The sequence below is a fragment of the Saccostrea cucullata genome, unplaced genomic scaffold (assembly GCF_032062105.1).
Source record: "Saccostrea cucullata isolate Sc308-1 unplaced genomic scaffold, CSIRO_AGI_Scuc_v1 ctg286, whole genome shotgun sequence".
NCBI classification, from domain to species: Eukaryota; Metazoa; Mollusca; class Bivalvia; order Ostreida; family Ostreidae; genus Saccostrea; species Saccostrea cuccullata.
In genome coordinates this window covers 310836-327284 of record NW_026929666.1, presented here as the reverse complement: position 1 = coordinate 327284, position 16449 = coordinate 310836, and the positions used below count along the sequence as shown (strand labels likewise).

Below are 16449 nucleotides of genomic sequence, written 5' to 3'. Positions count from 1 at the left end.
TTTTTGGCAGGGTGTCATTTACTGCCGATCTCTGTAAGTTCTAAATAACTGCAAATTTGACCTATAAACGCCGCGGAACGGTATATTTTTTTTCGTGTTTTTAATAAGTGCTTAGAACGAACTTTCAAATAATACCAGTGATTTGTTTGAACGGGAATTAGTAAATTACTTGGAGGGCAAAAGGTTTGTATAGAGTTCTATGGGAAATTAATTGGTACTCTTTTCCCAACAAACTTGTCCTTCTTAGAGCAGCCATGATTAACACCTTTTTTGTTCTTTTCATAAAGAGAGTTCTAAAAGGGGAAAGCACTTTGCACGAAGCTCATTTTCAGTATTTATTTGTGCGTGTGTGTGTTTTTTTTTACAGCATGAACAAAGGTGCTATAAATAATTAAAAAAAATACATACATATTTCTCTTTTTTAATATTTTCATTTCGCCTGATACATCAGAAAATATGTAGATATGCATGGGGCTTGAAATACCATCGGGCTTGATATCTTGAAAATAACAAATTCAAATTTTGACGTCATTTCTTCTGTAGTAAGCCGGCCACGTCAACTTCGAGAAAAAAGACCACCTTTTCAGGTAAATTAAACCCAGTATTGATGTTTGGGATATTTTTGGACTTTTTAAATTTGATGTATTCCTTGTTTATTGTCAAAAAAGCATAGTATTTGGTGCATTTAAGACACAAATGTAGGGCTGAAACGATACGCCCCCTCCACGATACGACACGTATTGCAATACTTGTGTCACAATTCAATTTTTTCAATACGATACAATTTAAGAACGAAACTATTCATAAGGTTAAAGAAAACGTACTCAGATTTAAAAAAACAAAGAGTAAAAAGTGGTGATACAATAGAAATATACTACCAGGGGTATGCAATCTAAAAATTCAAGTACTAGCCCATGGGCTAGTGGTAGCAATAAAGTTACTAGCCCCAAGTAAAAAGTTATTAGCCCAAATATAGGGACAAAAATTAAAATAAAACAAATGTTGAAAAAAAAAATAATCATCGAAAAAGTCAGGGTACTAGGTCAATCTTTTGAAAATTAAAATTTTATTCTCACTAAAAAATTAAATCATATAAAATTAATGATTATGACAGAAAATAAAAATGAATTTAAAACAAGAGGCCCAGGGGCCACAGCGCTCACCTGAGCACATCAGCTAGGAAAAAACACATCAGATCAGAACTGAAGTTAACTTAAGTTGGGGGGGGGCTTGAATTTTAACCACCAAGGGGATCATAATTTGAACAAACTAGAATCTACATTACCTGAGGATGATTCCATACAAATATAACTAATCCTGGCTTTGAAGTACTTGAAAAGAAGATTTAAAAAGGTTTCCCTATGTATTTCTATGTAAAACTTTGGTCGGCCATTTTGGCCACACCCTTACCCCGTGGGTCATGACTTGAACAAACTTGAATCTACACTATCTGAGGATAATTTCACTTGGGTTTCATCTTTCCTGTTTCAATGGTTCTTGAGAAGAAGATTTTTAAAGATTTTTCCTATATATTCCTATGTAAAACTTTGATCGGCCATTTTGGCCCCGCCCTACCCCCGGGGGTCATAATTTGAACAAAAACTTGAATCTACACTACCTGAGGATGATTCCACATGAGTTTCATCTTTCCTGGCCCAGTGGTTCTTGAGAAGAAGATTTTTAAAGATTTTTCCTATATATTCCTATGTAAAACTTTGATCGGCCATTTTGGCCTCGCCCTACCCCCGGGGGTCATGACTTGAACAAACTTAAATCTACACTACCTGAGGATGATTCCACACGAGTTTCATCTTTCCTGGCCCAGTGGTTCTTGAGAAGAAGATTTTTTTAAAATGCCAATAATTTTTCTCTAATTCATGATTATCTCCCCTTGGAAAAAGGAGTGGCCCTTCTTTTGAACAAACTTGAATCCCCTTCACTCAAGGATACTTTGTGCCAAGTTTGGTTGAAATTGGCCCAGTGGTTCTTGAGGAGAAGATGAAAATGTGAAAAGTTTACGCCGACGACGACGACAGACAACGGACAAATTTTGATCAGAAAACCTCACTTGAGCCTTCGGCTCAGGTGAGCTAAAAAATATCTGAAGATCTTTCCTTTTCTGATTATTTTGCACTAGCTCATTTAGAATGAAAATAAATTCATTTTGTTTTCATATTAAATCCTTAAATACACTAGAAATATATTTCACGTGAATCACACTGATCTTTCAGTTGATTGAGTGATCGTAAATAATTTAATGAGATATCTGCTTGTATTTACAATAAACGGAGGAAATTCGGATTAGGAAAAAAACGATCGTTTTTGGAAGTAAATAAGTCAGGAAGTACTGCAAAATGGAGAAAATTATGGAGATTTATTGACAGGAGGAGCATGCTGCCTGGAAAATATTCACTGGTTGGGAATTTGATAGCAAGAAATGAGTAAAATACCGGTTGTACTTTATGTATTACATGCGTAGTTATAATTTTAATTTTTGTTAATTGCACATCTCTGATACTTGTGGTTCTGTTGATTAAGAACACTTTATTCGTATAAATAATAGCAGAGGCAGCCTACTCTGATACTTTACCGTCCCAGTTTTCTCCCTCGTGTGTGTCAAACTGTTAAAATAAGATCGAACCCGATCTATTTCAAAGAGTTAACCAAACCCGATTATAAAAAAACATATCGAACCGAAAATCGAGATGGTGAATCGAAAATTGAACCGAGCACTTATATCGAACAATATCGATATTTCGGTGAATCGTTTCAGCCCTACCCATTTGGTGTTAAAGTAAAATAGCTCTAACCTATCAATCATCACATTCTATCAAGAGGCAGACCTACTACAACAACCAGATAGGTAGGTATGTCAGTTGGTAGACCACCAGTCTAGATTTCAGGGGACAATAACTGGTCCATAACTTTTTCAACCTTTCATTGACATAATTAATGTACAATCTAATGAGTTCATCCATGCTAAAGAAATGCATTGCATTAGGTTGATTAACACTAACAGGCTTACTATGATGACAGTGCAACTGTTGAGAAAGTGCATTTATGTATTCATTTTTGGATTCCTATTCATTTTTAACTTAGATCCGCCTCTTCAATCACAAAGACATTTAGAATATCAAGAGCTTGACGTCACGACATTTTAGGCTAAATGCATTTCTATAGCAAAAAAACCAAAAATCAAAGAGTGTTAAATCAACAATCTAATCTGCTCTCCATTAATAAAAGTATGGTAGTAACTTTTTTCCTATTTGAAAGCTTTTGTTGATACTGCCATGCATAGTTAGCAATGATAGGCAGTTTTCAAAAGATTATGGGTTCAGGGGATACTACAGGAAAAATATCATTTAGATCTAGCTGATAATGTGTACAGTCTAAATTCTTCTTTGCTCAGGTGTTGTTTTAAGAGCCATATTTGTTTTCTCTAAAAACCGGCTACCGGCCAAACTGACCACTTCAATTGACAAAAATGCTGCTTTGAAATAAAAATTTGTTGTTATATATAGGTCCACAGAGATTTTCTTCATAAACCTCAGCCCCATGCCTGTTACAACTGAACTCTAACCCTTTACTTTAAAATAAAGGGAAAACACTGCACATTAATATTGCCAGCAGCACTTCACATGTTTCTTTGACAATGTACAATTTTCATGTTTATAGTTAATCACATATTAAAGATGGTAAGTAATCTGGGAAAGAAATAAATGCATTTATTAGATAGCCACGATAGACCAATCAAATATGATTTGTAGATCTTCTGATATTCTTTTAATTGTAAGTGTTTAAACAATTAGATTTTAAGTTTTGTATTTTTCACCCAATTTTATTTGCTATCATAAAAGAAAAAATTCATTTAGCAAACCTGGTGTTGGTGTTTTGATTGACAACATAGATCTGAGAATACTGCATATATAGATCAATCATCATGAAAGATACTGCATGCATATTTTATACATACGCCTAGTATTTGTAAATTGTGGTAAACTGTGCACATTGATAGACATCATAAACTTTGTGTTCATAAATTGCATTTATCATTTTTCGTATTTCAACTTGATTTCTTATAACTAATTAAACACAGTAAATTTTGTTTTTTTTTGTGATTTTAATGATTTTAGCCTATTTAACAGAGTAAAGCTGACAAGATGGCCACGTTGGCAGAGCAGCCATGTTATACCCTGATCAACATTCCCTCTGACGCAGAGCCTCCAACTGAGTTGCAGCTTAGACAGGATTTAGGTCAGTTTATACTTTAATTTTAATGAAAAACAACCTCAGATTTCAGGAAATACATTTTGGTATCTCAAGTATGAATATCTTGAATACTATTGATGTCAAAGTGATTTGGAATTGGAACTCTCAGTCTTTAATTTCAGTAGTATTCAACCCTGGAAATCTCAAATCCTCAGATATTTCAAAGTATCTGAAATTTTTCTCGGTCCCATTGAGTCTGATGTGACAAAGTTTAATTGTATTTGTTTAAAATACAAAGATGAAAGGAAAAAATGGGAGAATAATTTTTTTTTTATCTCTATGTAAACCCAGCATCAGATAGATTCTAAATAATTTTGAAACATGCAATATAATGGAACAAAGAGTGACTAAAAAAATTAACATATATTATTTTTACATCTTAGAAAAAGGAGACATTAAGACCAAGACAGAGGCACTGAAAAAGACAATCCAACAGATTCTGAATGGAGAGAAACTCCCCTCTTTGTTGATGGCTATTATTAGATTTGTCATGCCAATCCAGGATCACATGATCAAGAAGTTATTGCTGATCTTCTGGGAGGTGGTCCCTAAATATACACCTGACGGCAAGATGTTACACGAGATGATTCTGGTCTGTGATGCCTACAGAAAGGTTGGTATATTTTGATTTTATTATTTTATATGGAGAAAAAGCTTATTAATATTTACTTAAACTGTTTTTTTTTTTTAAATGTAGGTAATGTATATTTGTCTTTAGTTTATTGCCAATTGACAAGATGCATATAAATGATAAGAATGATACAATCATATATCTGTGACTTTTGTTCAACTTTCTTGTGCATACAGTATACTATAAAAAAAAAAAATTAGCTCTGTGTTAAGAGAGAAATATCTGTGCATTTCAACCAATGAGGTTGTCCAATGTCCATACAAGTTATATGGTAACTAGATATGATCATTTCAATTTAAAATTTTTGTAGGATTTGCAGCATCCCAATGAGTTTATCCGAGGCTCCACCCTGAGGTTCCTGTGTAAGTTAAAGGAGGCGGAGCTGTTAGAGCCCCTGATGCCCGCCATTAGACAGTGTCTGGAGCATCGACACTCCTATGTCAGAAGGAATGCTGTACTGGCTATCTATACCATCTACAGGTATCAGACCTCAAAACTATATAAAATCATTTTATGCAAAGTGTTTATTTCCCTTTATTGTCAGCTTTGCAAGAAAAATCATGAAAAATTAAAAGCTATTTGAGTGCTGCTCCGAGAATCTTATTAAAACCATTTTCCAGCTTATAGAACTTAACAAATACACATGTTCTTCATACATACTTGTAGATACAATTTATTCCAGTGGACATGAATGATAGGGTCTTTAATCTTGTTTTGATATTTTGAACAGGAACCATGACTCCCTGATCCCAGATGCACCTGAACTGATTGCCAAGTTCTTGGAGGGAGAGCAGGATATGTCCTGTAAGAGAAACGCCTTCATGATGCTGATCCATGCAGATCAGGTAAGAAGAATACCAAAGGTTCAACTTTAAAAGCCTTGTGTTACAGAAGCAAAATAAGCTTCATGATCCCTGTTTAATATGTAGAATAAAATTAACGCAGTAAACATGACTTAGAAATATTGGACTGATTGATTTGAAGGAGAGAGCCCTGAACTACCTGAGTAGCTGTATTGACCAGGTCAACTCCTTTGGGGACATTCTACAGCTGGTTATTGTGGAGCTGATCTATAAAGCAAGTTATTCCCTAAAATAAATGATAAACATTGAAACCTTACTGATAATGAATAATTGTAAGCAATATTTTGTCCAAGAACATGCATTTCTCACTGTTACAAATGGTAAAATTTGAAATCTATTCCGAAATTAATATGAAATAACATTTGAAAAGACAGAAGAAGATTGAGGAATATGATGTTAAGAAATTGTTAGTTTATAAATGATTTTAATCTTGCAGGTCTGTCACAATAACCCCTCTGAGAGAGCTCGTTTTATCCGCTGTATTTACAACCTCCTGAACTCCCAGAGTCCCGCTGTTCGCTACGAGGCAGCTGGTACCCTAGTCACCTTGTCTAGTGCCCCTACAGCAGTCAAGGTAAACAACTATTTATTTGTATTTTTTCTTATGATCTCAAATGGAGAAAATTTTTTATTAGAATTATGCATAAAATCATGAAAAAGACATGAAGTCAACAATTGTTTGTTCATTATTCAGGCTGCCGCTAGCTGTTACATTGAACTGATCATCAAAGAAAGTGATAACAATGTCAAACTAATTGTGTTGGATCGACTGATTGCACTGAAGGAGGTACCTGCCCATGAGAAAGTCTTGCAGGTATGTTCTCTGTAGAAAGGACTCGCTATCAAGTCCATTTTTAATGTGTAGATTGTTGTATAATTTTAGACACAAATGCATTATTATGATGTTTAAAATTGATGTATATTCATCTTTCTTAGGACCTTGTGATGGATATTTTGAGAGTCCTCAGTGCCCCTGATTTAGAAGTAAGGAAAAAGACCTTGACCCTGGCCCTTGACCTTGTGTCCTCAAGGAACATTGAAGAGGTAAGGTCTACAACAAAATTATTGTCCAAAAATTATATTTTCTAAGTTGAATACAGTGTTTTCTGAGCTTATGTAGAAAGTATGTTTTGATAAATGTTGATTTTGTGTACGCAGATGGTCCTGGTGCTCAAAAAAGAAGTGGTAAAGACTAACAATGTAGAACATGAGGACACAGGGAAGTACCGACAGCTGCTGGTCAGAACCCTCCATCAGTGTTGTATCAAATTCCAGGATATTGCCACCACCATTATACCTGTGGTATGTTCTATGTTAAAACTGGAAAAATACATTCATGAGAATGAAATATCCTGATAATGAAAAAATCAGTAATTTATGTAGTTCTTCACTTATTTCAAATTGGTGGGGTGGGGTTGGACATAAAATTGAGCTCTAAATATATCAATTTGTGAATTCTGTTTGAGAATTTGAAAAAAAAATGTATTCATGGAAAATAAAAATTATGCGATTCAGTGGAAAGTCTAAGAATAATTTCTTTTCATGGCTTCAAATTGTTATCTACCAAAGAAAGATAATGAAAAATAACTCATAATACATTATAAAGGAAAAATTGAGAATCATTTTTGTTCTCCTGCAAACAGTTGATAGAGTTCCTGGGAGACCAGAATGAGCTTGCTGCTTTAGACGTGCTGGTCTTTGTTCGGGAGGCCATCCAGAGATTTGAGTCTCTGAGGGGACTGATCATCAGTAAGCTACAGGAAGTCTTCCCCTCCATCAAAGCCATGAAGTAAGTGCACTCCATCAAGTTTCACTGGTTTCTTTTAGTATCCACACTTTACCCTGTTGTTTTTATTTTGTAAATGCTTTGATGATAATTTTTTGCACAGCTGATCTATGTGATAATAATGTATTATTTGTATTTTTTTGCCAAGATGCTCTGTTTAATGAAAATGCCATGATTGAAATTTTTCCCGGATGATCTTTGCGATAAAATAATTTGATTGTAATTTTTTTCCAATATTATTTGTGGGATGAAAATTATTTGATCTCTTTTTTTTTGTCCTGCTTCAGGATTCATAGAGCTGCCTTGTGGATTTTGGGAGAGTACTGTGAATCTAATGAGGATATACAGAATGTGATGACTATGATCAGACAGGCTCTTGGAGAGGTAGGAATAACATATCCAAATTGTAGTGTCCATTTATACTGTATCACATACTTTTTTATTATGCATATATATATATTAGGGATGTCAAATCGGTCAATTTTAAATACTCGGTTACTCGGACGTTTTTCCGATCGAGTACCCGGGTACTCGGTAAAAGTGTATATAAATATGAACAAGTAAACATTGTAAACTCTTGTAGAAATAAAACCACATGCTTTGATAGGAGGTTTACCCGTTAGTGTATTTCTGTTGTAACAACGATGAGCACTTCGTGCTCGATGAAATTTAATATAGCATCGTTAATGTTCAATTTATCCATCAGATAAACACAAGAAATAAAATCATAAGTAGTTCACAGATTTTTTGTTTCAAAAATTAATCTGCTCCGTATATTGTAATGTAACTCTTTGTTGCGTTTGACGTCCAGGTATCAGTCGTACAGTTTAACTTGAACTTGATCAAGTTCGCCTAACAGAGCGGATTTACGGTTTTAATACACATTTCGAACATAGATTTTCTAGTATTATGGGACGGTATTTTGTAGTTTGGTGCAATGATGGACATGTTTTTTTAAGCCTTTGGCTTCAACCATTTGTATTGGCACGTAATCAAACACGACCATATCAACAATCGCGCGGGCAATATCATCTGTCTCTTTTCCCGAGAATTTTTATAAGACTTCTCGCAGAATTAACAAGAATGTCAAATTTATCAAATCATAATAGACCTTAAACGATGTTCAGTGAAAACAAATAATTAAAGTTAATCAAAAATAAGGGTAGAAGACAGCCAAAGGTGAGAAAAGCCAGGTTACAGGTGCTTGGTCACGATAATTACTGTATAAACACTGCCACGGGCGATAACGGTCATTTAGAGGAGTAGGAAACCCTAATTACTGTATGTACAAGTGCAATGAGTATTTTACCTTTTAAAACAGATTGTTTAATGCATTAATAAATAAGCTAAGAAATATTCAAAAATATACATCCGAGTAACCGAGTACTGATTTTAGTATTCGATACTCGGACGTTCGATCGAGTACCCGGTTAACCGGGTACTCGTTGACATCCCTAATATATATCATGTACATTTGAACGTTTGTTGTTATCCTGGTCATGAAAACTTATAAATTATTAGCTTTACTGATGATTTTGATGTTCTGTATTATACACTTTAATGCATGTATTTTGTAGATTCCAATTGTGGATGATGAGATTAAGAAAGCAGCGGGAGAAGTGGAAGAAGATGGTCAGTTTTTCCTTATTTAAGTCCTTTTTGGTCCTAGATTAACACACAGTCTTTGATTCTTTTCAATTCATTATGCACAAATCTTTAAAGCACAGGTATATTTGGTTTTCGAGAAACTAGATTTTGAGATACTAATTGGTTTGAATGTTGTTGACAGAGATGCAGTCGGGAGGACAGGTACAGAAGCTGGTGACGGCTGATGGTACCTACGCCACACAGAGTGCATTTAGTACTGCTTCATCCTCAGCAAAGAAGGAAGAGAGGTAGGCTTTACTGAATCATTTAATAGAATAATATGTACTTCCTCATTCATAAATTATATGACATGAAGATCATTCTGCTATATATGCAAGGTGGAAAAATCTTAGAGAAGTCACTTTTTCACTCATTTGATCCTTATTAAAGGTATTGTATCTGCAGTGCCTTATCAAGTGAACAGGTGCTACAAATAGCATTTGACAATGATGGACAGGCAATCTATAGTAATCACTGTTACAGGGAATACAGAATTTTCACTTTTGTTGAAGTGATTTTCATTCTGAGGAGTTTTTATATTAACTTAATGGATATAACAAATTATGTTTATATCAATACAAAATTGCTCACCCCTGGCACTTCACCATAAGCATATTTTACTTTAAGAAAGAAGAGTTCATGACCTTTGATTTAAAACTGTTAATATAGCATAGAAAGAGAATCTTAACTCTATTTTGCTAAGCTCCACAGGTGCAAAATTATATAGCTTTTTAGCTCACCTGAGCCGAAGGCTCAAGTGAGCTTTTCTGATCACATTTTGTCCGTCGTCCGTCCGTCTGTCCGTCTAGCTGTCCGTCTGTCCGTCCGTCTGTAAACTTTTCACATTTTCGACTTCTTCTCAAGAACCAATGGGCCAATTTTAACCAAACTTGCTACAAAGCATCCTTAGGTAAAGGGGAGTTTAAATTGTAGAAATGAAGGGCCAAGTCCCCTTACAAAGGGAGATAATCAAGAAAAGGCAAAAATAGGGTGGGGTCACTAAAAAATCTTCTTCTCAAGAACCACCGGGCCAGGAAAGCTGAAACTTGTGTGGGAGCATCCTTGGGTAGTGTAGATTTTAAATTGTTAAAATCGTGACCCCCGGGGGTAGGGCAGGGCCACAATAGGGAATCCAAGTTTTACATAGAAATATATAGAACAAATCTTTAAAAATCTTCTTCTCAAGAACCACTGGGCCAGGAAAGCTGAAACTTATGTGGGAGCATCCTTGGGTAGTGTAGATAATAAATTGTAAAAATCATGACCCCTGGGGGTAGGGCGGGGCCACAATATGGAATTCCAAGTTTTACATAGAAATATATAGAACAAATCTTTATATATCTTCTTCTCAAGAACCACTGGGCCAGGAAAGCTGAAACTTATGTGGGAGCATCCTTGGGTAGTGTAGATATTAAATTGTAAAAATCATGACCCCTGGGGGTAGGGCGGAGCCACAATAGGGAATCCAAGTTTTACATAGAAATATATAGAACAAATCTTAATAAATCTTCTTCTCAAGAACCACTGGGCCAGGAAAGCTGAATCTTATGTGGAAGCATCCTTAGATAGTGTAAAATTTTAAAAATCATGACCCCTGGGGGTAGGGCGGGCCCACAATAGGGAATCCAAGTTTTACATAGAAATATATAGAACAAATCTTTATAAATCTTCTTCTCAAGAACCACTGGGCCAGGAAAGCTGAATCTTATGTTGGAGCATCCTTTGGTAGTGTAGATATTAAATTGTTGAAATCATGACCCCTGGGGTGGGCGGGGCCACAATAGGGAATTCCAAGTTTTAAATAGAAAAATATAGAACAAATCTTTAAAAATCTTCTTATCAAGAACCACTGGGCCAGGAAAACTGAAACTTATGTGGAAGCATCCTTGAGTAGTGTAGATTCTAAAGTTTTAAAATAAAAAAGGGAAGGGGGCTGTTGGGCATGATAGGTATAGCAAGAGGGGGCATCTGGTAAAGATCTGCATCACCCAAGTGACTCAGGTGAGCGATGTGGCCCATGGGCCTCTTGTTATATTTTAGTCATTGGAAGCATTTGACACAACATTTTTATTACAGACCCCCAATGAGGCAGTACATGATGGATGGAGACTTCTTTGTAGGAGCTGCCCTGGCTACCACACTGACAAAACTGGCCCTGAAGTATATTGCTAATACTCCAGACTTGAAAAGGCAAAATGTAAGCTCAACACCTTACCTATCATATAAATTTTATTAAAGAGGTAGCAAATGGGAAATGGTTGATTATGGATGATTATCTCGGTATTTTCTGGTGAAAGGAAATCTTTCATTTTATTTAAAGATTCTAATATTTATTTATAGTCCTTAGTGGCTGAGTCTATGTTGATCATGGCAGCCATCATTCATCTTGGAAAGTCTGGACTGCCCACAAAGGTGAGAATCATTTTTTTTTTCACAATAGTATGGTTTTCAAATTGTCTGACTTAAAGTCAAGTAAATTTATCTAGTTCATTGAAAAATTAGTTATTATGTAGATTTTAAGCTGAGCATTCCTCTTTATAAATTTTTTCTTGGTGCAATATAATTTATTTTAATTTTAATCCTATTTCAAATTCATTGAAATGTTATCCTCTACTGTGATTTTAGCAGATAACAAGATTTATTGAACTATGTCTAATTCATTTTAAATGTTATCCTCCATTATATTTTTAGCCAATAACTGACGATGATGTGGATAGAATAGCCACCTGTCTGAGAGTTCTGGCCGAGAAAACTCCGATGATGGGGGAGATCTTCAACAGAGATTGTAGACAGTCCCTCTCCATGATGCTGACAGCCAAAATGGAGGAAGAAAAGGAATTACAAAAGGTCAGCAGAGATATTGTGGATACACTGTACATGGTGTAAAAGTACACTTCTATAAAATCACATATTTTCATGGGAGTACATCTTTCTTCACTTGAAAAAAATATTGGTTTGAGATTGGTTTTGATGTTATTGATCAAGTCCTTGCACTTTATTGACCAAGTTCTCTACTTGAAAATTTACAATTCATGGAGGACATGAATCTCATAATTCCTTGAAAACAAAAATTTAAAAAAAAGCAGCAACAAGAAAAGTATGAAGATTTTTTCATGCCTTAAGTTTTTTTTGTGTTATTTATGATTTTCCTCCTGTTTTCAGGCCTCTGAGAAGAGAGCTGTGAAGGTACAAGCTGACGATCCTATAATGTTTGCACAGCTTATTACAGAATCTGACTGTAGAGCTAGCTACTCTAGGTAAGTGTACTAGATATACTGGTGGTCAACCAGACCTCTGACACATTACAGAATCTGACTGTAGAGCTAGCTACTCTAGGTAAGTGTTATTTGTTACGCCGATCAATGTAAAAAATGAGACAGACTCAACAACTTACAGAAGACTGTAGATAGCTACTTGTAACATGTAAGTATTATGTTAATTTGTAAATTTTGACCACAGAAAAGATAGGATACATTGCTAAGAACTTAATTTAATTAGAAATGATTTGTTATAATTTGCTTGAAATAAACAGTAATGAATGAAAAATTTTGATTTTAGGTGACCTGAAGTTGGTAGAAAAACCCACACCGATGACCATGGCACCCCATGATTTCTGTAACATTAAAGCTAATGTTAAAGTAGCTTCCACAGAAAATGGAATCATATTTGGAAATATTGGTATGTTGCACAGTTTACTTAAAGCAGTTTAATGTTTTGAAAAGATAAATGTAAAAAGCATTGTATTTATGATTGACACTTGAAACAAAACTATGTATTGAATTGTTAATGATGTGAAGCATTCCTTGTAAGCAATACTGCATACAGCTTTGATTCTGCATATCTTTATTTTAGTACACTGTATTTCTGCACTACATATAGTCATTTGTTTTTCTCAATTTTATAATATGTATCACTATTTATTAGGTATATGTATGCAAATCTCAAATTAAAATTTATTCACATGTATGTGATTCTATTTATCTGTGTATTGTGAAAATAAAGTATTTAACAGGAAACAAAAAGATACAGCATTACACATAATACTGTAATTAAAACTGTTAATGAATATGGCAATTAAATTTCAGTGTACGATGTCAGCGGAGCAGGAAGTGACCGTAACTGTGTGGTGCTGAACGACATCCACATTGACATCATGGATTACATCGTCCCCGCCTCCTGTGACGACACGGAATTCCGACAGATGTGGGCGGAGTTTGAGTGGGAGAACAAGGTGGCCGTCAATACCAATGTCTCAGATCTCGCCGAGTTCTTACAGCACGTCATCAAGATGACCAACATGAGGTGTCTCACTCCTGAAAAGGTAATGTTTCTATCCTTTGATAATAACTATATGTTTGATTTTCCCCTTAGATATTGTCAAGTTAAAAAAGTAGTTTCTGACTAATTCGTACAACAACATATGCTAAAATTGTCTTTATTTTAAGATGTATATAACATTTTCATTAAAAAAATGTTATTACTTGAATGTAAACAATGAAAAGATTATAAGTAAAAATTTATTCAAACTTGTAGTTTGAACACATCTTTACTTTTGCAGAATAAAAAAAAAAAATTCTTGACTGGAATTAAAATTTTTATTTTATAAATAAAAATGTAAAATTTACATCAAGATTTATAACTGCAAATCTGAAAGAAGACATATTATTTTATTGTGAAGTGTAACCACATTTATACTGATTTGATGTCTTCCCTTCAGGCATTACAAGGTGACTGTGGATTTATGGCGGCTAACTTGTATGCCAAGTCTATCTTTGGAGAAAACGTGCTGGCAAATCTTAGCATTGAGAAACCTGCCCATCTGTTCAGATATGCCCCAGTTCAAGGTCACATCTGAATCAGGGCAAAAGTCAGGTAAGAGAAGCGATTTTAGTTTCAGATTCTTACCTTCACAAGGTATTATATTGGTAAAACATTATCTTCACCATCATTAAGGTCTTTGTTATGAAACATGGACGAGAAACTTCAAATTTCTGATTTGTATATCTGCCCATTTTATGAAAAATAGAACAAAATTGTAATTTTTTGACTTTACATGAAAAATTCCCGAGTCTTTTTGTTTCAAATTGTTTTAAAAATTTTGCAACACTAAAAAAGTGAACTTTGGCTGACCTTAACCTTTAACTTAAGTGTGCTGATGTATGTAAGAAATGCCCATTATCTGTGTTTCATCTGTCACAAATGCCTGGTAATGGAACTTCAATTTAAAAATGTTGTCAGACTGATTTACATGTTAAAGTAATATTTCTTCAATGACAAAGTCTTGGAAAAAATTATATTTTATTGAGGAACGTCTCGTCTGTCCTTAAGAAAAACCATGGTGTTAATGCTGCTTCATGGAGCATTTAAAGAAACTTAAATAACCATGAGTTTCTAATGATGCAAATCCACTTATTTATTGCCCATTTTCAGGGAGGGAAAACAGAAGATTGCCATAAATGTTGTTTGTTATTTGACATAACATGAAAAATAACCATTCTTTGTTTCTTTTTTTAGGGTATAGCTTTGAGTATGGGACACAAGATTAATCTGTCCCAGAAGAGTATCACTAAAAGTCAGTAGAGGAGTGTCTGCTGAAGAAGACATTACAGACTTAAAGTCATATGTGTGCTATTCATATTGTTGTGGAATATGACCAGTTGTAGTATTTTATGTGTACGATCTATGAAGAAACGATTAACAATTCAAAAATGTTTCAGTTATGATTTATATAATATTTATCTCCTTATTGCTGGAATGTTAAACTTCGATGTGGCAAGTTTTTATATACTCGTGGGATTGATTATTGTAACACTAAGTTTGTATAAAGCATATTTTTTTCTTACATGAGAAAGTTTTAAAGCACTTTGGAGCAAATGCTTCGATGAAACCATCTTATTCAAAATGCTTTTCTCAATAAAACGTAAGTTTTATCAGTAATATGTTGTTTTTAGTCTGCAAAGTAAGCCTACTCCGGATATATTGAAATTCAGGGGACCATGCAAATTATTTCAATATATTGTAAATTTGTCTCATAATCGATTGTGAAGGGCCATTTTTTATACAATCTGATTGTAAAATAAAGATTGAATCGAACAAACCCGAACCAAATTAATTTTGTATCGTTTATCTATAAAAACAGATTACATACAATATGGGTCAGGATATGTCCTTGAAAGTTTAAATAATTTTTTTATTTCTGTTTCATTGAAAAGACAATCTCAAGGTCACTTCATTTTTATTCCAAAATTTACATTTAAAACGTTTTTTGACAAAATTTAGGACATCAACTGGTTGAAGTATGCTAAACGCTTCTTGTAGTTCATGTAACACAAAACAACTAGGTCAATGGTCCTTCTTATTTCGAATTTTAGTTATATCAATTGCTATTTTCAGACATACGTAGTTACATTTAAAGTTATGTTTTTTCCTAGATCTGTGGGGGTTGACTATAAAACGTTTAGCTTTTCACTCGAAGTATGTCCGTATTATATACATGGACGCATATGAGAATTTAACAAAAAAATTTAATCCCATTATTTCAGATATGAGATGTATAAAACACATAAGGTGAAAACTTCATTATTCACACCTTTTATATTAACTGGTCAATCAGGCATACCTTACTTTTGCACCAACCGTTTGTTTTCAAATTGCCAGGGAGGCATACTTTGATATAACCGTTATCAAAACAACTCATTATCACCTGTTGGGACCGATCTTGGGCTTCAATATAAGCGAAATTTCAATATATCCGATTTCAATTTATATATATTTATATCATTATTTTTGGATGCAAAGAATATGAGAGGCAAAAATACTGGGCTAGGTTTTCTATTTCAAAATTTTTTCTTAAGCGGAATTTCAAAATTTTGAGCATTTTAAGGCAATATTCAAGTGGAGTTTTTAGCTAGCTGTCAAATTTGTTTTAGTTGCAAAGAAATTGTTACAAAGTATGCTGCTATTATTTACAAAGTGTGTTTGAGAACTGCAAAGTATGTCAAAAATAGACTTCTATTTAGTATTTAGAGCTTTTATAAGTTCAAAATATATTAAAGAAAGATTTCACAAATAAGTACAAAAATGGCAATATAAAAAATGTATGACAGCTAATTTCATGACTAGGCAAAAGTAATATAACAGTTCTTTGTCAGTATTGAAAAGATTTTTCATGTAAAGAAGGGTTGACCTAGTTTTGTTTTTTGGCTATCCCCATTGAGCTCCTTAACCTAGAGGTCATCTTTTGAACAAACATT

General features: G+C 34.1%; 1 protein-coding gene across 1 annotated transcript; it reads left to right on the top strand.

Annotated features, from left to right (window-relative positions):
• Positions 1 to 517: 517 nt before the first annotated feature.
• LOC134281700 (coatomer subunit beta-like) lies at positions 518 to 14081 on the top strand. Its single transcript, XM_062764136.1, is given in 22 exon segments — positions 518 to 587; positions 4146 to 4254; positions 4653 to 4882; positions 5211 to 5380; positions 5631 to 5745; positions 5885 to 5977; positions 6200 to 6337; positions 6458 to 6577; positions 6700 to 6807; positions 6922 to 7065; positions 7407 to 7552; positions 7837 to 7933; positions 9127 to 9181; positions 9339 to 9444; positions 11273 to 11393; positions 11537 to 11608; positions 11888 to 12043; positions 12359 to 12452; positions 12455 to 12532; positions 12755 to 12874; positions 13282 to 13517; positions 13914 to 14081. Coding segments are annotated over 21 exon segments (2631 nt in total). The 5' UTR covers positions 518 to 587; positions 4146 to 4160; the 3' UTR covers positions 14052 to 14081.
• Positions 14082 to 16449: the final 2368 nt, after the last annotated feature.